The sequence below is a fragment of the Pecten maximus genome, chromosome 3 (genome assembly GCF_902652985.1).
Source record: "Pecten maximus chromosome 3, xPecMax1.1, whole genome shotgun sequence".
In the NCBI taxonomy this organism is placed as follows: Eukaryota; Metazoa; Mollusca; class Bivalvia; order Pectinida; family Pectinidae; genus Pecten; species Pecten maximus.
This window is the reverse complement of record NC_047017.1, coordinates 34,235,360-34,258,516: the sequence shown is the minus strand read 5'-3', so window position 1 is coordinate 34,258,516 and position 23,157 is coordinate 34,235,360. Positions and strand designations below refer to the sequence as shown.

Sequence of the window (23,157 nt, the reverse complement as noted above, 5' to 3'; positions counted from 1 at the left end):
ACTATTCTCGGATCGGAAGTCTTTGTCATTCCAGATCAAGTGAAATCATTAAAATGTATTTGTGTATGGTAATCAATATATAATACATATCACAATACAAAGTCGATACTTTAGACATGCTCATTCAGTCATTAAAACTGAGCAAGATGGGCATGACACAGTTCTACGTTATGTATATCCCATCGTTATAAAATGTCTTAATTTGTTTATAGCCATCAGACTACTAAATGCAATTATAAATGTGCTAATAAAGTTAGGTTAAATTATATATTTGTCCGAACATCGTTGACTATCGAGTCACGGTTCTCTGCTTTCTTAAGGTATCTCTTCCATTTCATTTCATGTAAGAATAAGATTATTAATTGTAAACTTTTGTATCCAATAATATAGTACACATTATATCAAACAGCAGCTATAATAATATAATACGGGACATACAACCATCAATCGGTTTACGACAATCGTTTATGTCAAGACACGCGACATTTGTAAAGGACAATGAGTGAAATTTACTGTACCCAACGTAAATATGTACACAGAGTATAAATATATCAACATTACTACAATTGTAGTCTAATCATTCAAGTGGAAACGTGTCCGAAACCAAGGTCAGGAATTCTAATATCAAGATGTTTTCCACAGAGGATAAACCTATTGTATAATCAATGAAGTGGAAACTGTGCCCGAAACCAAGGTCAGGAATTCTAATATCAAGATGTTTTCCACAGAGGATAAACCTATTGTATAATCAATGAAGTGGAAACTGTGCCCGAAACCAAGGTCAGGAATTCTAATATCAAGATGTTTTCCACAGAGGATAAACCTATTGTATAATCAATGAAGTGGAAACTGTGCCCGAAACCAAGGTCAGGAATTGTAATATCAAGATTTTTTCCACAGAGGATAAACCTATTGTATAATCAATGAAGTGGAAACTGTGCCCGAAACCAGAGACCTATAGTATATAGGTCTCTGCCGAAACCAAGGTCAGGAATTGTATTATCGTGATCGATATTTTCCACGGAGGGTAAACTATCATAATCCAGAGATTAGGTCAATATGGTAGTTTCCAGTATGTCAGTCACGCCAAAGATGGGATTTTATTCGATCCTACAGTAAAGTATGATCAAGTTCCGTGCTGTATAATAAAATAAAGTCCTGTGTTCTACTCCCAGTCTCAGTCAAGTACAGGTCAATTCGTCATAATGACTTCATTGGGAATGGTTATATTGCTTTGTGGTAAGTGAAGTTCGGTTCTCGCTGATATTCCTGACAAGATTCTCTCTTTTCTTGTCACAACCGTTTCATACATGACATAACCTCCAACCAGTTGAAGTCGGCCATTACTTGGTAAAAGTGAAGTCGGTCATTACTTGGTAAAAGTAAAGTCGGCCATTACTTGGTAAAAGTGAAGTCGGTCGGCCATTACTTGGTAAAAGTGAAGTCGGCCATTACTTGGTAAAAGTGAAGTCAGCCATTACTTGGTAAAAGTAAAGTCAGCCATTACTTGGTAAAAGTGAAGTCGGTCGGCCATTACTTGGTAAAAGTGAAGTCAGACGTCATTACTTGGTAAAAGTGAAGTCGGCCATTACTTGGTAAAAGTGAAGTCGGTCGGCCATTACTTGGTAAAAGTGAAGTCGGACGTCATTGCTTGGTAAAAGTGAAGTCGGTCATTACTTGGTAAAGTGAAGTCAGTCATTACTTGGTAAAAGTGAAGTCAGTCATTACTTGGTAAAAGTGAAGTCGGACGTCATTACTTGGTAAAAGTAAAGTCGGTCATTACTTGGTAAAAGTGAAGTCAGTCATTACTTGGTAAAAGTGAAGTCGGTCGGCCATTACTTGGTAAAGATGAAGTCAGCCATTACTTGGTAAAAGTGAAGTCAGACGTCATTACTTGGTAAAAGTGAAGTCAGTCATTACTTGGTAAAAGTGAAGTCGGTCGGCCATTACTTGGTAAAAGTGAAGTCAGTCATTACTTGGTAAAAGTGAAGTCGGTCGGTCATTACTTGGTAAAAGTGAAGTCAGTCATTACTTGGTAAAGGTGAAGTCGGACGTCATTACTTGGTAAAGGTGAAGTCGGTCATTACTTGGTAAAAGTTAAGTCGGTCATTACTTGGTAAAAGTGAAGTCAGTCATTACTTGGTAAAAGTGAAGTCAGTCATTACTTGGTAAAGATGAAGTCGGTCATTACTTGGTAAAAGTTAAGTCAGTCATTACTTGGTAAAAGTGAAGTCAGTCATCACTTGGTAAAAGTGAAGTCGGTCATTACTTGGAAAAGATGAAGTCGGTCATTACTTGGTAAAAGTGAAGTCAGTCATTACTTGGTAAAAGTGAAGTCAGTCATTACTTGGTAAAAGGGAAGTCGGACGTCATTACTTGGTAAAGGTGAAGTCGGTCATTACTTGGTAAAAGTTAAGTCGGTCATTACTTGGTAAAAGTGAAGTCAGTCTTATTACTTGGTAAAAGTGAAGTCAGTCATCACTTGGTAAAAGTAAAGTCGGTCATTACTTGGTAAAAGTGAAGTCGGACGTCATTACTTGGTAAAAGTGAAGTCGTGCGTCATTACTTGTAAAAGTGAAGTCAGTCATTACTTGGTAAAAGTGAAGTCAGTCATTACTTTGTAAAAGTGAAGTCGGCCATTACTTGGTAAAAGTGAAGTCGGCCATTACTTGGTAAAAGTGAAGTCAGTCATTACTTGGTAAAAGTGAAGTCAGTCATTACTGGGTAAAAGTGAAGTCGGTCATTACTTGGTAAAAGTGAAGTCGGTCATTACTTGGTAAAAGTGAAGTCACTCATTACTGGGTAAAAGTGAAGTCGGTCATTACTTGGTTAAAGTGAAGTCAGCCATTACTTGGTAAAAGTGAAGTCGGCCATTACTTGGTAAAAGTAGAAGGTTAAGTTGTCACCACTGTTCTCACTTAGAGTAAGTATCCTAATGTGAAGTTGACCAGAATTTATATGGTGGATGTTGACCATGAACCAAAAGACGTATACGCCCCTGGAACACCTGGTCATTCAATGTTCTCCATATTTTGTTGACGATTTACACTATCTTTGTCTATATGGCCCTATAACAAATACAGAGTATAAACACAAAGTCCAAAACTCGGTCAGGATGGTTTTGTATGAATTTATTTTGATCTGCGAATAAATAGCAAGATATTTTTTTTACATTGACTACAAATCAATAACAATTGATACAAAAACGTAGAAAAGATCACTCATCCCTTTCACCTTAATTATACAAATCGTAAACGAAACCAACCTAGTAATATCTTGTATATTTACCTAACAATGCATTTTGAGCGGTCATTGTACCTCTACGATGTAATATTGGTGTAAGGACACTACTTCTATACGGACGGAGTACAAACATGGAAATCTGTACCAGGTATCCATACAAAGTGACAGGTTTCCATGGTAACACCTTTACCTTTATACATACATATACTTGTTTTCAAGTGTTCTGCCAAAATGACGTCGGTCGGTGTTGGTCAGAATTAAACCATGTACTTGTACATCATAACTTCAATATCAGACTGAACATCTTTTTTATAATTCGATACAACAGAAACTTCAATTTCAATGATGAATGGTGTCATCAGTTCCACACGACTCTAGTGTGAGATATATGTGAGTGAGTACAGCTGACTGGTGATTTGTTGTTTTGTAATGATCTTGACGATTTTAGACAAAGTTTGGTGAAATAGTCCATGACGTTTGTGAGATGTATTGAGTGGTTATTCGACCAGGACTGTGTTAGTCCATGACATTTGTGAGATGTATTGAGTGGTTATTCGACCAGGACTGTGTTAGTCCATGACATTTGTGAGATGTATTGAGTGGTTATTCGGCCAGGACTGTGTTAGTCCATGACGTTTGTGAGATGTATTGAGTGACTATCCGGCCAGGACTGTGTTACCAAGTAATAACTTAGGTTGTGATCAAATACTACCAACTATTCTATATATACAGTATACTGTACAGATATCAACTACTCAGAAATGTACTAAATAAATATATATATCTACAGATACTTGATGTGTTTCACCTGTCGTCAATAAACGGATTTGATTTTGTTCAGTAAGCAGTCATATTGTAAAGAGCAGGATGGGTATGGTGTATTATACCATGGGAGATAACTCTGTATGACATAGAATATGGGAATTGTCTATACTATACACAAATGTATTAGGAGATAAAATAATGTTATCGTTGACAAATATCACAGGGTATAACATTAAAATTAACACTATATTTTAAACTTAGTAGTCACTGTGACATCAGTCAACTATATAATATACCCAGACAAGAGTTCTTTTGTAGGCACTGTGACATCAGTCAACTATATAATATACCCAGACAAGAGTACTTTTGTAGTCACTGTGACATCAGTCAACTATATAATATACCCAGACAAGAGTACTTTTGTAGTCACTGTGACATCAGTCAACTATATAATATACCCAGACAAGAGTACTTTTGTAGTCACTGTGACACCAGTCAACTATATAATATACCCAGACAAGAGTACTTTTGTAGTCACTGTGACATCAGTCAACTATATAATATACCCAGACAAGAGTACTTTTGTAGTCACTGTGACATCAGTCAACTATATAATATACCCAGACAAGAGTACTTTTGTAGTCACTGTGACATCAGTCAACTATATAATATACCCAGACAAGAGTACTTTTGTAGTCACTGTGACACCAGTCAACTATATAATATACCCAGACAAGAGTACTTTTGTAGTCACTGTGACATCAGTCAACTATATAATATACCCAGACAAGAGTACTTTTGTAGTCACTGTGACATCAGTCAACTATATAATACACCCAGACAAGAGTACTTTTGTAGTCACTGTGACATCAGTCAACTACTCATTATATACCCAGACAAGAGTACTTCTGTAGTCACTGTGACACCAGTCAACTATATAATACACCCAGACAAGAGTACTTCTGTAGTCACTGTGACATCAGTCAACTATATAATATACCCAGACAAGAGTACTTTTGTAGTCACTGTGACACCAGTCAACTATATAATATACCCAGACAAGAGTACTTTTGTAGGCACTGTGACACCAGTCAACTATATAATACACCCAGACAAGAGTACTTTTGTAGGCACTGTGACATCAGTCAACTATATAATACACCCAGACAAGAGTACTTTGTAGTCACTGTGACACCAGTCAACTATATAATATACCCAGACAAGAGTACTTTTGTAGTCACTGTGACATCAGTCAACTATATATACCCAGACAAGAGTACTTTTGTAGTCACTGTGACATCAGTCAACTATATAATATACCCAGACAAGAGTACTTTTGTAGTCACTGTGACATCAGTCAACTATATAATATACCCAGACAAGAGTACTTCTGTAGTCACTGTGACATCAGTCAACTATATAATACACCCAGACAAGAGTACTTTTGTAGTCACTGTGACATCAGTCAACTATATAATATACCCAGACAAGAGTACTTTTGTAGTCACTGTGACATCAGTCAACTATATAATACACCCAGACAAGAGTACTTTTGTAGTCACTGTGACATCAGTCAACTATATAATACACCCAGACAAGAGTACTTTTGTAGTCACTGTGACATCATTCAACTACTCATTATATACCCAGACAAGAGTACTTTTGTAGTCACTGTGACATCAGTCAACTATATAATACACCCAGACAAGAGTACTTTTGTAGTCACTGTGACATCAGTCAACTACTCATTATATACCCAGACAAGAGTACTTTTGTAGTCACTGTGACACCAGTCAACTATATAATACACCCAGACAAGAGTACTTTTGTAGTCACTGTGACACCAGTCAACTACTCATTATATACCCAGACAAGAGTACTTTTGTAGTCACTGTGACATCAGTCAACTATATAATATACCCAGACAAGAGTACTTTTGTAGTCACTGTGACATCAGTCAACTATATAATATACCCAGACAAGAGTACTTCTGTAGTCACTGTGACATCAGTCAACTATATAATACACCCAGACAAGAGTACTTTTGTAGTCACTGTGACATCAGTCAACTATATAATACACCCAGACAAGAGTACTTTTGTAGTCACTGTGACATCAGTCAACTATATAATACACCCAGACAAGAGTACTTTTGTAGTCACTGTGACATCAGTCAACTATATAATATACCCAGACAAGAGTACTTTTGTAGTCACTGTGACATCAGTCAACTATATAATATACCCAGACAAGAGTACTTTTGTAGTCACTGTGACATCAGTCAACTATATAATATACCCAGACAAGAGTACTTCTGTAGTCACTGTGACATCAGTCAACTATATAATACACCCAGACAAGAGTACTTTTGTAGTCACTGTGACATCAGTCAACTATATAATATACCCAGACAAGAGTACTTTTGTAGTCACTGTGACATCAGTCAACTATATAATACACCCAGACAAGAGTACTTTTGTAGTCACTGTGACATCAGTCAACTATATAATACACCCAGACAAGAGTACTTTTGTAGTCACTGTGACACCAGTCAACTACTCATTATATACCCAGACAAGAGTACTTTTGTAGTCACTGTGACACCAGTCAACTATATAATACACCCAGACAAGAGTACTTCTGTAGTCACTGTGACATCAGTCAACTATATAATACACCCAGACAAGAGTACTTTTGTAGTCACTGTGACATCAGTCAACTATATAATACACCCAGACAAGAGTACTTTTGTAGTCACTGTGACATCAGTCAACTATATAATATACCCAGACAAGAGTACTTTTGTAGTCACTGTGAAACCAGTCAACTATATAATATACCCAGACAAGAGTACTTCTGTAGTCACTGTGACATCAGTCAACTATATAATATACCCAGACAAGAGTACTTTTGTAGTCACTGTGACATCAGTCAACTATATAATATACCCAGACAAGAGTACTTTTGTAGTCACTGTGACACCAGTCAACTATATAATATACCCAGACAAGAGTACTTTTGTAGTCACTGTGACATCAGTCAACTATATAATATACCCAGACAAGAGTACTTTTGTAGTCACTGTGACATCAGTCAACTAACAACTAGTTGCTATGACTGCCCATTATTAATCTTCATGTAGATGTCTCGCCCAGCTGTTGTGATGTAGAAGCCTGGAAACTTGTCCATCCTGAAGGCAGACCTTCCACGAAGATTTAGTACTAAAGTCTTCCCTCCATGACAATGTTAAGATGGTCAGACCAATACAGACTACTCCTGCTATTTGGTTGATTTAGGTGGTCAGTTATAACATCTATACTAATCACTTTGTCAGTCCATACTAGTCTTCATCAGCTGTTGCAGTCGGCTCAGTCTCTCATCAATTTCTGAGATTTCCACTGATCGATCAAAATAATCACTATCATCTCCTGAAATCACATTGACAGCAATATAATAACAAGACTTTTCATATTTTAAGAAAACGGCTGAAGAAATCAAGTTAAATAATCTAACACAATCATTTTATATCAGACCCAGAGAATATAAAATTTTAAGACTTCTACAACGGTCAACTTGTCACTGGCTTTTCCATTAACTTTTACATGGTTTAAAGACTTTGAGTCATCAACTTCAAAGACTTATCCAGGACTTTCTGTCATTAAATTCAAGGACTTTTCCAGGACTTTTTGCCATTAAATTCAACAACTTTTCCAGGCAAGTGCTGAAATTCAAGGACTTTTGATATCTGTGAGAACCACGTTTAAACACTACCTACATAAATTTCAGTGATTGTAAATACAAAATAGAATGATTGTGCACATCTTAGCTGTAATTATTTCTTTTTAAGTTGTACATGTATCAACTATATGATAGATTTTTAATTCTATAGATTTTATTAAGAATCATTGAATCATTGTTAAATCGATATCTGAACCATGCTGTAGTTGGTAACACTGATTTATCAATTATGTTGTGTTTATTAACCATGTTAGACTGGCATCTGAACAATGTACATTATAATTTGTTGGTAGAAATCTTACCACTCTCCACAGGGAAGTTTTCCTTGTTCCGTAGAGGTCGCTTCCTCTTGGTTTGGTAGTGGTTGTCGGGAGTACTGGACACGGGAGTGACAAGGTCAAGGTCATATCAAATTAAATCAAATATAGCAAGCAAACTTTTGTTGGGTCCCGAACTGGTTTAAAACCAAAAAAATGTCAAGACCTACCAAAGTTCTGCTTACCCAGATTCTTATACATAGAAAAACCCATTTCATAAATGCCAATAATTAGCAACATATTATCTAACTTTTCAGTAAATCAAAATATCTCTTCTTCCTGATTTTTTTTTTATTAAAAGGCCTGGAATTTTTTAGAGAGTTTGTGGCAGATGCATTCACCATACTCTTGCACCTTAACAGTTTTTAAGCCAATTTTTCTACATAAATCATCTTTAATGACCTCTGATTGATTAAACAATAAAGAAACAGAACTCAATATCTGTGATTGTAACAGTTATATTTCTGTGAATTTCAAATTTCAATTAGTTACAAATGAACAATTCGAAAATATGAACTAATTCAAAAGAAAGGAAACTAATTTTGTCCATTATGTATCCTTTTGGGAGGTTACATATAAATCGGGGCCTGTTTGACTTTCAGTTCAGGCATGAAATGTCTACCATGTACAGATTATAAGGATATAGTTTTTTGTGGTTTCTTGATTTGGCAGTTATTCTACTTGTTGTTTTCTGGGGCTGAAAAAGAAAAAAAGAAAAAAGATCAGAATTAGCAAGTAAATAAAAGATACATGTTCAGGGTAATCTAAAATCTGCGATGAAAGTCCTGATTTCATTTTGTTTTTTAACTTTTTTTAATATACATCTACTTGCTAGTGGTACTAATGTGCAGTTACTGTTAAATATACTCTATTCCGTACGTATATACATGTATCCCTGTGCTTGATATACATTTATTCATTGATTAACAACCAATCAATAATATGCACCAATTAAATGTACATATTGTGTCCTTTTGAGTTTCTTCAAATTTGAACAAAATACCTCAGGAGTTATGCCCCTTCTTTGCAAGAAGAGTTTGTATATTCCTGATTTCGACCAATCATATTTGAGTTATTCCCCTTATATAGGAAAAGACTACCATTGATTGCACTTGATACTGGCAAGCCAACAAACATGTGCCCCATTTATATATAGATAATCACAACCCTCATTGGTCAGCAATTTTAGATGCAAGTGGCACATCATATGACCATCAAGTAGAATGTGAAAACAGTAAAATAGTAGAGTATACATATGATAATACGTAAATTAATACTCTCTATCACCTAATCCTACACGTCTGTCTAAACACAAACAACAAAACATTGGTGTTTTGATATATTTTAAGTTTTAAGTCAGTGTTTTTCTGTAACTTTAATCGGAGAAACTATTTTTCTGGTGCAATGGAAAGTGACTTTGTCATCCATTTGGCACCAGTGCCTCCATGCTTGAACGTGAAAAGTCAGAGGCAATCATACTGCTCGAAACACAGGATTCTATTCTATTCTATTTACAGGTATTTATTGATACAGATTTTTTTCTGTAATTTCTATTTACAGGTATTCATTGTTAATTTCTATTTACAGGTATTTGTTGTTGATTTCTATTTACAGGTATTTGTTGTTGATTTCTATTTACAGGTATTTATTGTTCATATTTACAGGTATTTATTGTTCATTTCTATTTACAGGTATTTGTTGTTAATTTCTATTTACAGGTTTTTGTTATCACAGATATTACTTTATATGTTCCTACAACAGGTACAACAGTTCCAGCTTACCACTTCAGGACTGGACTGGTAAGGGTTTGACTGTGATTCCGGTCGTTTGTTTCTAGTGTAATTCTTGTTGTATGTCCGTAAACGTGAGTAGGAAGAGTCGGACATCCCTCCATCACTTAATTCACCTGCACTCCCATCTAAACAAGAACCAGCAAACATGTTTATGATAAAACACTGAGAGATTACTGTAACTCTGGTGATCTGATATTAGAACCAGTATATTCAACCAATTAGAAGTAACCAAAGTATTTTTAGGTACCATATTCTAATAACTATATATCACTATCAGAAAATCAACATTGTAGACTTATAACTCTACCAGTTAGAGTCCGAGAGGCCAAAGCAGCCATTTTGAATGCCAACACTTAACAGTCTGTCATTTGATCTTATGTATACATAAAATGTCTTCATAAAACTTTATCAAACACAAAACAGATTACTTACAAGAAGATGTCCGTGATCTGTTTCGACTGCTTGCTGCTGGAAAAGTAAAAGTCAAAATCTGTAAGTAACTAAATAATAACATGTAGATGTAAAGGATTAATTCTAACTTGGGATGTAGATATGAAGGATTAATTCTAGTTTAGAATGTAGACATGGAAGATTAGGATGTAGATGTTGGAGATTAATGCTAGCTTAGGATGTAGATATGGAAGATTAGGATATAGATGTTGGAGATTAATTCTAGCTTAGGATGTAGATATGAAGGATTAATTCTAGCTTGGGATGTAGATATGAAGGATTAATTCTAGCTGAGGATGTAGATGTGGAGGATTAAATCTAGCTGAGGATGTAGATGACCATGTTGAAGATTAATGCTAGATTAGGATGTAGATGTTGAAGATTAATGCTAGATTAGGATGTAGATGTTGAAGATTAATTCTAGATTAGGATGTAGATGTTGAAGATTAATGCTAGCTTAGGATGTAGATTTGGAGGATTAATTCTAGATTAGGATGTAGATGTTGAAGATTAATGCTAGATTAGGATGTAGATGTTGAAGATTAATTCTAGATTAGGATGTAGATGTTGAAGATTAATTCTAGATTAGGATGTAGATGTTGAAGATTAATTCTAGATTAGGATGTAGATGTTGAAGATTAATGCTAGATTAGGATGTAGATGTTGAAGACTAATTCTAGATTAGGATGTAGATGTTGAAGATTAATGCTAGCTTAGGATGTAGATATGGAAGATTAATTCTAGATTATGATGTGGATGTTGAAGATTAATGCTAGATTAGGATGTAGATATGGAAGATTAATTCTAGATTATGATGTGGATGTTGAAGATTAATGCTAGATTAGGATGTAGATATGGAAGATTAATTCTAGATTAGGATGTAGATGTTGAAGTTTAATGCTAGATTAGGATGTAGATGTTGAAGATTAGTGCTAGATTAGGATGTAGATGTTGAAGATTAATGCTAGATTAGGATGTAGATGTTGAAGATTAATGCTAGATTAGGATGTGGAGAATACCAACAGACAGTACCTGATAGACGACTAGAGTTTATTCTGGAGGAGCTTGGTGACTGTTTAGATCTGTTGGAGCAGCCTGATAAATTAGACCTCACTTGCCTTTGTCTGTAACAAATTAGCAAACAATTAACATACAATAAAATGTCAATCTGATGTCACTACACACCCAACACCACACAAAGTCAATCTGATGTCACTAGACATCCATATCACCATAGTAAATCTGATGTCACTAGACATCCAATACCACACTAAGTCAATCTGATGTCACAAGACATCCAATACCACACAAAGTCAATCTGATGTCACTAGACATCTAATACCACACAAAGTCAGTCTGATGTCACTGGACACCCAACACCACACTAAGTCAATCTGATGTCACTAGACGTCCAATACCACACAAAGTCAATCTGATGTCACTAGACATCCAATACCACACAAAGTCAGTCTGATGTCACTGGACACCCAACACCACACTAAGTCAATCTGATGTCACTAGACATCCAATACCTCACAAAGTCAATCTGATGTCACTAGACATCCAATACCACACAAAGTCAATCTGATGTCACTAGACATCCAATACCACACAAAGTCAATCTGATGTCACTAGACATCCAATACCTGACAAAGTAAAACCGATGTCACTAGACATCCAATACCACACAAAGTCAATCTGATGTCACTAGACATCCAATACCACACAAAGTCAATCTGATGTCACTAGACATCCAATACCTGACAAAGTAAAACCGATGTCACTAGACACCCAACACCACACTAAGTCAATCTGATGTCACTAGACATCCAATACCTCACAAAGTCAATCTGATGTCACTAGACATCCAATACCACACAAAGTCAATCTGATGTCACTAGACATCCAATACCACACAAAGTCAATCTGATGTCACTAGACATCCAATACCACACAAAGTCAATCTGATGTCACTAGACATCCAATACCACACAAAGTAGATCTGATGTCACTAGACATCCAATACCACACAAAGTAGATCTGATGTCACTAGACATCCAATACCACACAAAGTAGATCTGATGTCACTAGACATCCAATACCACACAAAGTAGATCTGATGTCACTAGACGTCCAATACCACACAAAGTCAATCTGATGTCACTAGACATCCAATACCACACAAAGTAAAACCGATGTCACTAGACATCCAATACCACACAAAGTCAATCTGATGTCACTAGACATCCAATACCACACAAAATCAATCTGATGTCACTAGACATCCAATACCACACAAAGTCAATCTGATGTCTCTAGACATCCAATACCACACAAAGTCAATCTGATGTCACTAGACATCCAATACCTGACAAAGTAAAACCGATGTCACTAGACATCCAATACCACACTAAGTCAATCTGATGTCACAAGACATCCAATACCACACAAAGTCAATCTGATGTCACTAGACATCTAATACCACACAAAGTCAATCTGATGTCACTAGACATCCAATACCACACAAAGTCAATCTCATCATATGCCACTACCATTCAACACTTAACACAAGGTAAATTGGGCAATGACTTACAGAATTTAAATGTTCAATATTTACGAGAATCAACTTTTATAACTCACTTCTTTAATTTGTTTTCTGATTTCCGTCGTTCTTGATCCTTGATGTAAGCCGAAGGATCAAACCTTGGATTTCTAGCACCTGTAGAGCACAAATTATGTATAATTTATATCTTAATACATCCTTCAGTGGCAACATTTATATTGCTTTTCTAAACTGAAACACTCATTGATTTCATTAGAAATGTATGACTCCGAGGCTTAGTGAAGGAGGTTCTATGGGACCATTGACCTGCCAGGGAGAGGGAGGTGTGCGACTCCGAGGCTTAGTGAAGGAGTTTCTATAGGAAAACTGACCTGCCAGGGAGAGGGAAGGTGTGCGACTCCGAGGCTTAGTGAAGGAGTTTCTATAGGAAAACTGACCTGCCAGGGAGATGGAAGGTGTGTGACTGTGAGGCTTAGTGAAGGAGTTTCTGTAGGAACATTGACCTGCCAGGGAGAGGGAAGGTGTGTGACTCCGAGGCTTAGTGAAGGAGTTTCTATGGGAACATTCACCTACCAGGGAGAGGGAGGTGTGCGACTCCGAGGCTTAGTGAAGGAGTTTCTATAGGAAAACTGACCTGCCAGGGAATCTGCGACTCCGATGTTAGACATTCAACTCATATGCACAACTGCCATGCCAAAGGTAAGTGTGTACTAACTCAATACTTCAGAAGAGTATCTATGCCGAACACATCACCTGACCAAAGTCATCGTGATGTCTGCGACATCCATAGTGACGAGTTCAAGGAAAACTGACCTGCACGAGAACAGGTATGTGTCACTGTATCTACGTAACGAGTTTCTCATACGCAAACATTGATGTCCTAGACACGGCCAAAGGTGTGCACTCGACTAAGTCGACAGATTCTGAGGAAAATGACCTCACAGAGAGAAGCTGTTGCGACTCCAAGCTTAGTGAAGAGTTTCATAGGAATCAATTACAGACTCGTTGATGCTGATGATAGAAAGTCTCGGTCACTAGACATAACCACTCTCTGATCAATCGTCACTCGACCATTCACCTATCCTGGAAAGATGACTTACAGAAGTGACGTTCTCGAAGGAATCTTTTCTGACACTGCTTTGTGAGGGAAGGTGTGTGACTCCGAGGCTTAGTGAAGGAGTTTCTATGGGAACATTGACCTGCCAGGGAGAGAGAGGTGTGCGACTCCGAGGCTTAGTGAAGGAGTTTCTATAGGAAAACTGACCTGCCAGGGAGAGGGAAGGTGTGTGACTCCGAGGCTTAGTGAAGGAGTTTCTATGGGAACATTGACCTGCCAGGGAGAGGGAGGTGTGCGACTCCGAGGCTTAGTGAAGGAGTTTCTATAGGAAAACTGACCTGCCAGGGAGAGGGAAGGTGTGTGACTGTGAGGCTTAGTGAAGGAGTTTCTGTAGGAACATTGACCTGCCAGGGAGAGGGAGAAGGTGTGCGACTCCGAGGCTTAGTGAAGGAGTTTCTGTAGGAAAACTGACCTGCTGGAGAGGGAGAAGGTGTGCGACTCCGAGGCTTAGTGAAGGAGTTTCTGTAGGATGAATTACGACTCCGGTTTGGAGCTGATGATGGACGGTCTCGGTCTCGAGACATTGACCTCTCTCTGACTGACAATCGGTCACTCGACCATGACCTATCTCTGGACAGAGATCGCTCTCGAGAAAGTGACCGTTCTCGGGAAGGAAATCTGTCCCGTGCTGGAGGTCGAGATGACCTTTGGTGGTGTACAGGGGGGTGTATCCTGTCTCTGTATAACACAGTTTTAAAGACATGTATGATTTAAACATATGTATATGTAAAGAGACCTATAAATAATCAGCTTCAAAGTAGTATAAATATTGAACTAAATATGAAATGATTGACTAAATTAATCTAATCAAAGCTTAACACATAAAATCTTATTTTTGAGAATTTTCATTACATTCTTTTTATCATTGTTCTGATGTCTGTGAAGAAACAGCTAGTTGAATTTCTCTATAACACTCCTAGATACCCACCTTTTGTACATGGCAAGCTCATTTGTTAAGCTCTTCACTCGAACACGAAGATTCCTCTCTGATGCCCTTAACTCTTCTACCTGTGACAAAAGATGTGGAAAGTGCAATTGAATAAAAAAAAAACTTATGTGTAAGGTGATAATACCTTGATAACAATTATTAGATATAAATCAAAAGACATACATTTACAAACACATCATAACGGCAGGCCAACCAATACCCATAGCACCTCTTATAATGGCAGTTCAACCAATACCCACAGCACCCCTTATAACAACAGGCCAACCAATACCCACAGTACATCTTATAACGACAGGCCAACCAATACCCATAGCACCTCTTATAACAGCAGTCCAACCAATACCCAGAGTACATCTTATAACGGCAGTCCAACCAATACCCACAGTACATCTTATAACGACAGGCCAACCAATACCCATAGCACCTCTTATAACGGCAGGCCAACCAATAACCACAGTACATCTTATAATGACAGGCCAACCAATACCCATAGCACCTCTTATAACGGCAGGCCAACCAATACCCACAGCACAACTTATAACGGCAGGCCAACCAATACCCATAGCACCTCTTATAATGGCAGTTCAACCAATACCCACAGCACAACTTATAACGACAGGCCAACCAATACCCACAGCACCTCTCATAAAGACAGACCAACCAATACCCACAGCACCCCTTATAACGACAAGCCAACTAATACCCACAGTACATCTTATAACGGCAGGCCAACCAATACCCACAGTACATCTTATAACGGCAGGCCAACCAATACCCACAGTACATCTTATAACGGCAGGCCAACCAATACCCACAGCACCTCTTATAATGGCAGGCCAACCAATACCCACAGCACCCCTTATAATGGCAGTTCAACCAATACCCACAGTACATCTTATAACGGCAGGCCAACCAATACCCACAGCACCTCTTATAATGGCAGTTCAACCAATACCCACAGCACCCCTTATAACAACAGACCAACCAATACCCAGAGCACATCTTACAACGGCAGGCCAACAAATACCCAGAGCACCTCTTATAAAGACAGACCAACCAATACCCACAGTACCCCTTATAACGGCAGGGCAACCAATACCCACAGCACCCCTTATAACGGCAGGCCAACCAATACCCACAGCACCTCTTATAAAGACAGACCAATCAATACCCACAGCACCCCTTATAACGACAGGCCAACCAATACCAAAGGCACCTCTTATAACGGCAGGCCAACCAATACCCACAGCACCTCTTATAACAGCAGGCCAACCAATACCCACAGCACCCCTTATAACGACAGGCCAACCAATACCAACAGCACCTCTCATAAAGACAGACCAACCAATACCCACAGCACCCCTTATAACGACAGGCCAACCAATACCAAAGGCACCTCTTATAACGGCAGGCCAACCAATACCCACAGCACCTCTTATAACAGCAGGCCAACCAATACCCACAGCACCCCTTATAACGACAGGCCAACCAATACCAACAGCACCTCTCATAAAGACAGACCAACCAATACCCACAGCACCCCTTATAACGACAAGCCAACCAATACCAACAGCACCTCTCATAAAGACAGACCAACCAATACCCACAGCACCCCTTATAACGACAAGCCAACCAATACCAAAGGCACCTCTTATAACGGCAGTCCAACCAATACCCACAGCACCCTTATAACAGCAGGCCAACCAATACCCACAGCACCCCTTATAACAGCAGGCCAACCAATACCCACAGCACCCCTTATAACGACAGGCCAACCAATACCCACAGCACCTCTCATAAAGACAGACCAACCAATACCCACAGCACCCCTTATAACGACAAGCCAACCAATACCAAAGGCACCTCTTATAACGGCAGTCCAACCAATACGTACCCACAGCATATCTTATAACAACAGGCCCACAAATACCCACAGCACATCTTATAACAGCAGTCCAACCAATACCCACAGCACATCTTATAACAGCAGTCCAACCAATACCCACAGCACCTCTTATAACAACAGGCCCACAAATACCCACAATACATCTTATCAAATTAAATTTATATTTTAGTAGGGTTTAGTTTTGAAAGTGTGTACAAGTAGCTATTACCTTTAACAATGAGGAATACATAAGTATTTTACTTGCATAATGATTTTAATTGTATATGGCTATGTTAAAATCTTTACAGTAAACTTCAGCAGATTCTGAGGAGAAGCAGTCAAAATATAACTGTGTCTAAGACTGAGACATACATTCCAGACTACACTTTACCCCCTATCATACATTCCAGACTACACTTCACCCCTATCATACATTCCAGACTACACTTTACCCCCTATCAAACATTCCAGACTACACTTTACCCCCTAACATACATTCCAGACTACCCTTTACCCCCTACCATGTTTCCAGGGATGACTCCTGTACTGAATTATGATATATCTTTATTTACATGTTGGTATAAATGCTTTACCTCCTCCAGCAAGTCCCTATATTCCTGGCTTCGTTTACTGGCAGACCGCTGGTGTCGTGTCTTCTCCTTCATCAGTTCCTCCTCTAGACTCTTACTAAATAATTTTAAAGCACGAATCTCCTTTACAGCATTTCCTGATGATGTGCTTTTCATCTCACGTCTGTACTGTAAAAATTCAGCTTCTGTTTCTTCCTTTTCCTTCAGCAGTGTTTTATAACTGAAACAGATGACACAATTTAAAACCAGAAAATCTGCCATGTCAAAATTATTATCAGTTTACTATATGGATAGCCAATGTCTGAATCAGTGATACTATATTATTATTCTCAGTTAACTACGGACAGATCGACAATGTCTGGATCAGTGGTACTATATTATTATTCTCAGTTAACTAGACAGATTGACAATGTCTGGATCAGTGATACTATATTATTATTCTCAGTTAACTACGGACAGATCGACAATGTCTGGATCAGTGGTATTATATTATTATTCTCAGTTAACTAGACAGATTGACAATGTCTGAATCAGTGGTACTATATTGTTATTCTCAGTTAACTAGACAGATTGACAATGTCTGAATCAGTGGTACTATATTGTTATTCTCGGTAAACTAGACAAATTGACAATGTCTGAATCAGTGGTACTATATTGTTATTCTCAGTTAACTACGGACAGATCGACAATGTCTGGATCAGTGGTACTATATTGTTATTCTCAGTTAACTACAGACAGATCGACAATGTAGTTAACCAGTTATCTAAAGGGTATCTTGACAGGTATAAAAGACATTAGAACAAGCTCTGTGATGATAATCTGGCTCAGTCATCAAAAACAAATACAGTTCAATTCAAATAAACTTACTCTCGCTGTAACTTTTCCATTTCCTTGGACTTGAATTCTGATCCTCCCTGGTAAAATATAAAAAACATTTTACTATACTTTCTAAAAACATTTATTCCCAGCATGTCCTAAAACAACCAACATGACACTCACAATAGACAGTCAATGTAAGGTAACTCAGCATTAATATTCCAGTGTTATATTTGAAATGTTTCGGTGTCAAAGTTGCAGTGGTACAATTCTGATATTTCAATGTCAACATTTCAGTATTACAGCACATTTAAATCACAAGAATTCTTTGACTCAATGTCAAACTGTGTTACCTGCTGGCGTAGAGTTTTTATTTCTTCCCTGAGCTGGCGGATAGTCTCCTGAAGACGGCGGGGGTCAGGCTTTCCCATGTAAGGAATTGGGAGGGGGTAGTGTATCCTGGGTAACACAAAATATCCTCGTAAAACACATAACAGGTTTAATCTAGAGATAGTAAAAAACATCAGTTTTCATAATAAATTAAATAAAATTTATATTATCCTTAGATAAATAGGGTATGATTCTCTTTGACTTATGAGTCTATAATAGTTCATGTATCTATATGTATAATTATAGTGATAAAATAAAGATCATATTCTGACTCTAATCATGAGATGAATAATTATAACAACAATAATCAAATACAGCCATAAGACATGTATTCACCTGTCAAATTCCACAGTGTATGTGAGGATGAGGTAACGTTTGGAGTTGACCGACACAGATCTGTTGGAGGGTATAGAGGTTTTGGGGACGTTTGTCTTCCTCTGTCTGAGAGACTCCAGGTCTGAGTAGGTAAGTAGGTCTAGGGATACACTGTCACTGCTCTGAGTCAAAAAAATATTTCACAAACACATCAGCAACATTCAATCACAGTGATCACCATTGCCTGTTTTAACGTGGCGGCCCGCCACCCTTAGCTGGGTACCCGCCACGCTTACATAACCAAATTCACTCGATCCGCCACGCATGTAATTGTTACCTAACACCCCTATTTTGTATCGATTTCAAGCAGAAAACTGACCCGTTTCTATAGCGTCCGATACTCATTACCTATGGCCCCTGTTTTTACATGTGAACTAGGCCTAATTGACGAATTGCGATCTCGGTAAGGTGCCTCACCGTTATGTTTTGATACGGTTGACTGATCTCTTGATCACACCTATATCGATGGTGATAATTAATTAATAGTAGGTGTACTGTTCTGACCATGGGAACAGATGTGATTGTATGGTTTCAGTCGATCGGGACATCAGAGAAAATGTTACCATCGTCTATGTACATCGGAAAAACCGACGGTCCGATAAGATTTTTTTTTTTCACAAGAATTAATATTCAGCTGGGATAATCAAACTGATAATATCAATACCTAAGCCGATGTTTGAGAAGCATGGATACATTTTTGAAAACTTTATGGCAATGTCACCATGAAGAGAGAGGAGTATCAGCTCCTTTTTTGGAACACCATGCATGTGAACGACATGCGATCGCGACAACCGATCTAGAAAACCTGCAGCCAACAGACTGAAATCTGATATATCGCGCAAGCCACGGCTACAGAAATGCGCATGGATTAATTGTGTATGAAGATGATCAAGGTAAGCTTACAATTAGCCTATATTTGATTTGCTAGATAATGATAATAATCTAATGAATATTTCGTGCATTGGTTTTCTTGTCACGTGCTATTGTTAGAAAGTACTATTAGAGTGATCTCCCTTCCAAAAACGATCTCGAAACGTCCAATAATAAAAATAATCTCAGAATCTCTCCATTTATTATTTGATAAGTGTTATCTAGGTTTTTGATTTTCTTTAATTATTATTAAATAAAGATAAGTTAATTAGCACCTCAAGTATATACAATGTAATTAAAAAATAACATGTACATTTGTAATGAATATGTACTAATTTGATTATGTTTGTTAAAATATAATTAATTTGTTTTTTGGGTTTTTTTTTCCAAAGATTTATTGATGGTTTTAATTGTTTTGCTTATTACAAATTTGTAGGTATAAGAAGTTCATAATTATAATATGGTAATGACCACAATAAGATTCATTAAGGTTTTCAAAAATATTTATTTATTTATTTATTTATTACCACCAGCAGGAACAGGCTCTCTCAGAGGATTTTGAACTCTCTGATGATGGTGTTTACCCAGGGAGTTCCCTACAAGAAAGCTGCTTCTTTCTAGAAGGGACTGTGCAACAGCAGAATGTTCATGTCATTTGGAGAGACAAATTGTGTTTGGCTTCAATTGTTCATAGTGAAGACTATTTTCAGGAGAAAATTATAGTGACTGTGTTGAATTGATATCTTAATTGAAATTATATTGTGGCTTGTGCATTGCTTTAAATACTTTATATATTCTTATATTATGTCCAGTAAAAGTTGCCATTGAGTTTGATTTGTAGATGCTGTATCATAGATATAATAGTTGCTATTAATATGTTCACTGATAATATTATAGTGCAATTTATGAAATTAATAATTGAAATGTTTTAACTAATAATACTTGACAATGCAATATGATCTTGATGTGAATGTTTATCATATTTATAACAGTAAAAGATGCTATTTGAGTTTGTTTTATTCAATGTTATATTAAAGAACAGCGAGTTGGACTTGAGATTGAAATGGTTTTGTGAAAATAAATTGATGATTGTTTAAATGAGGAATGTATGTTTGTAGTTTTTTAAAGTAATGGTATAAGCTGTTATTTTGTTTTAATTTACACGATATATATGGCATAGAGTGAGCAAATGATTAAAATGCATATTTATTTAGAACTAAATCAAACAACATAATTAAATCTCTATTCTTAATGTCATAATTGATGATGTTTCTTGAAACGTCGCACCACGAGGCTGCATGACATCCACAAAAGTACATGTTCAGAAAAAATTGTCAAAAAATTTTCCTCCACCCATCATTTTGAAATTGTGGTGATCCCTGAATCATCTGAAATTTATTGTCAAATTGACAATGACAATTGGTCATTATAATTAGGAAGATGCATGAATCATACATCTTCCTAATTATAATGACCAATTGTTAAAGAAAAATTATAGATAAATGAGTATTCATACAAATAACAATATTCTGTTAACAATTGTCAATTATAACTTCAACTATTTCAGTTTATATCTATCAGCTGCTACTGGCCTATAAAGAACAGATATGTTAAAAAAAAAAAAAAAAAAATAGACTACCACTAGTACTATGTGTCTTTTTTTCTCTGGTGGGAATAACTGAAAATATTACGATTCCATTGTATCTGAATTCTGAAGGAATAGTTCCAGTAAGGAAGTATTATATATGTCATACGACTTGCCAGGCCAACGGTGTCGGTATGGAAATAAACATACCTGAGTGACAGCAGACTCCAACATGCTATTGAAGATGTGGAACTGTTTGAAGTTTCCTGTTTTATGTGTTAAATCCTCTATGTCTGAAATGAATAAGTCATAGATACAAACATCACAGTACACTTATATTATAGAACAATGGCTCAATTCCATGCAGATAAGTACCGTATTTGTACATGTAAAATTGACAAGGCACATTATAAACATTTGGCCTAAATCAACAGACTGGGTCAAATAGATCAAACTTATATTTATTGTTTGATCAATACTTACATGCTGAGTCAAATGTGGCCCGCCATTGGTCAGCTGTTAACCTGTCCTCTACCTCCAGAGTCAGACTCTGGGACTGAGTGGACATTGTTACTATGTACTCTATCCCCCGGAACACATAGGAGGTGGACACTGTAGTTTCCTCTTCCATCATGGAATCTGATCTGGTGGTCAGGGGCCTAGAGCTGGTTAATGAAATTATATATACAAGTAATTCAAATTCTACAACTTGCATAAGAACAATAACATTTTAAGGATGGCATGTCCTGGAGCCCTCTTATCAAGCTGCAGATTATATATAATTATCAGTACTGCTTACAACATCACCTATGCATATTGCTAGGCATACCCTCTGATACCGGTTCCTGATGACAACCATCTATCAGAAACCGACTATTAATTGTCCAGAGCTACATTAGTTATTGCAGCTACTGAAATATATGTATATCAACAGCAGAACACTGAATTTTGAAATTGGGGATCATTTGTAGTTTACAAGAGCTCGAAGCCATCATAAGATTTTGTTCACACAATTATAATAGATCTAAGGTCATTTATATCAATGAATGTATTCTTTGTTGGTTAAGTGTGATAAAATGACAGATTTTTTAGAGAGATGAATATGGTCTTATTTGAACTTGCATTATATCTTACTTGTAATTTTTCTGTTGTCAGAGCTGATTACGGTATATCCTATCGCCTAACCAATAATTTCTACATCACATATATGTACTTTAAATAAAATTCAGTACACATATGAACAATCTTAACCACAAGAGATAAATTTATAACATATAAAAATGAATGATAATTGTTTTTTTGGTTAAATGCTTACAGAGAACACTGAACCAGTCTCGACTTGTCAAAATGTTGTCTGGTGACAAAAATGGACGCAGGCTCTTCTTAATCCGCTGCTTAAATCCTCTTATCGGTTGATCCGATGATAACTGTATCTATTATTCCCTGTGTAACATCCTGACTTCCAAACGGGGCTTTTTGGGAAATACAGCAAGTTTCGAACATTCCTAAGTTCAAAACAACCGCATGAAGGCAGCCATGTTGAAATAAACGTCACTAGGTTGAGGCGTGTGTAATTAATGAAAATCAAGGCGTTCCAATATTTCCGGAATCATGTACGACCGTAGTTTGTTTTGAATTTGTTATTTATATATATAAATGTAATATTTTGTGTCCCATTTTAATGCAGTTAAGCTTATTTTTGAATTGCCTA

At 37.0% G+C, this 23,157-nt stretch overlaps 1 protein-coding gene and 1 long non-coding RNA gene across 3 annotated transcripts; one reads left to right on the top strand and one right to left on the bottom strand.

Annotated features, from left to right (window-relative positions):
• Nucleotides 1-3,110: 3,110 nt before the first annotated feature.
• Nucleotides 3,111-23,015, bottom strand: LOC117323975 (coiled-coil domain-containing protein 61-like). Of its 2 annotated transcripts, none has more exons than XM_033879549.1 (16): nt 22,762-23,015; nt 21,930-22,111; nt 21,657-21,739; nt 18,953-19,113; nt 18,580-18,685; nt 18,278-18,324; nt 17,414-17,630; nt 14,915-14,994; nt 14,399-14,664; nt 12,947-13,025; nt 11,339-11,430; nt 10,289-10,321; nt 9,845-9,981; nt 8,708-8,760; nt 8,049-8,134; nt 3,111-7,436 (listed from the first exon to the last, which is right to left on the bottom strand). In XM_033879549.1, the coding sequence occupies exons 2-16, from the start codon at nt 22,078-22,080 to the stop codon at nt 7,339-7,341; spliced, it is 1,689 nt and encodes a 562-aa protein (XP_033735440.1). In that variant the 5' UTR covers nt 22,081-22,111; nt 22,762-23,015; the 3' UTR covers nt 3,111-7,338. The 2 variants fall into 2 exon arrangements, with proteins under 2 accessions (XP_033735440.1, XP_033735438.1); XM_033879547.1 differs by having other exon boundaries at nt 10,289-10,324; nt 22,762-23,014.
• LOC117323976 lies at nt 19,211-20,960 on the top strand. Its single transcript, XR_004531878.1, has 2 exons — nt 19,211-19,884; nt 20,395-20,960. It is a non-coding gene; the product is annotated as an uncharacterized LOC117323976 (long non-coding RNA).
• Nucleotides 23,016-23,157: the final 142 nt, after the last annotated feature.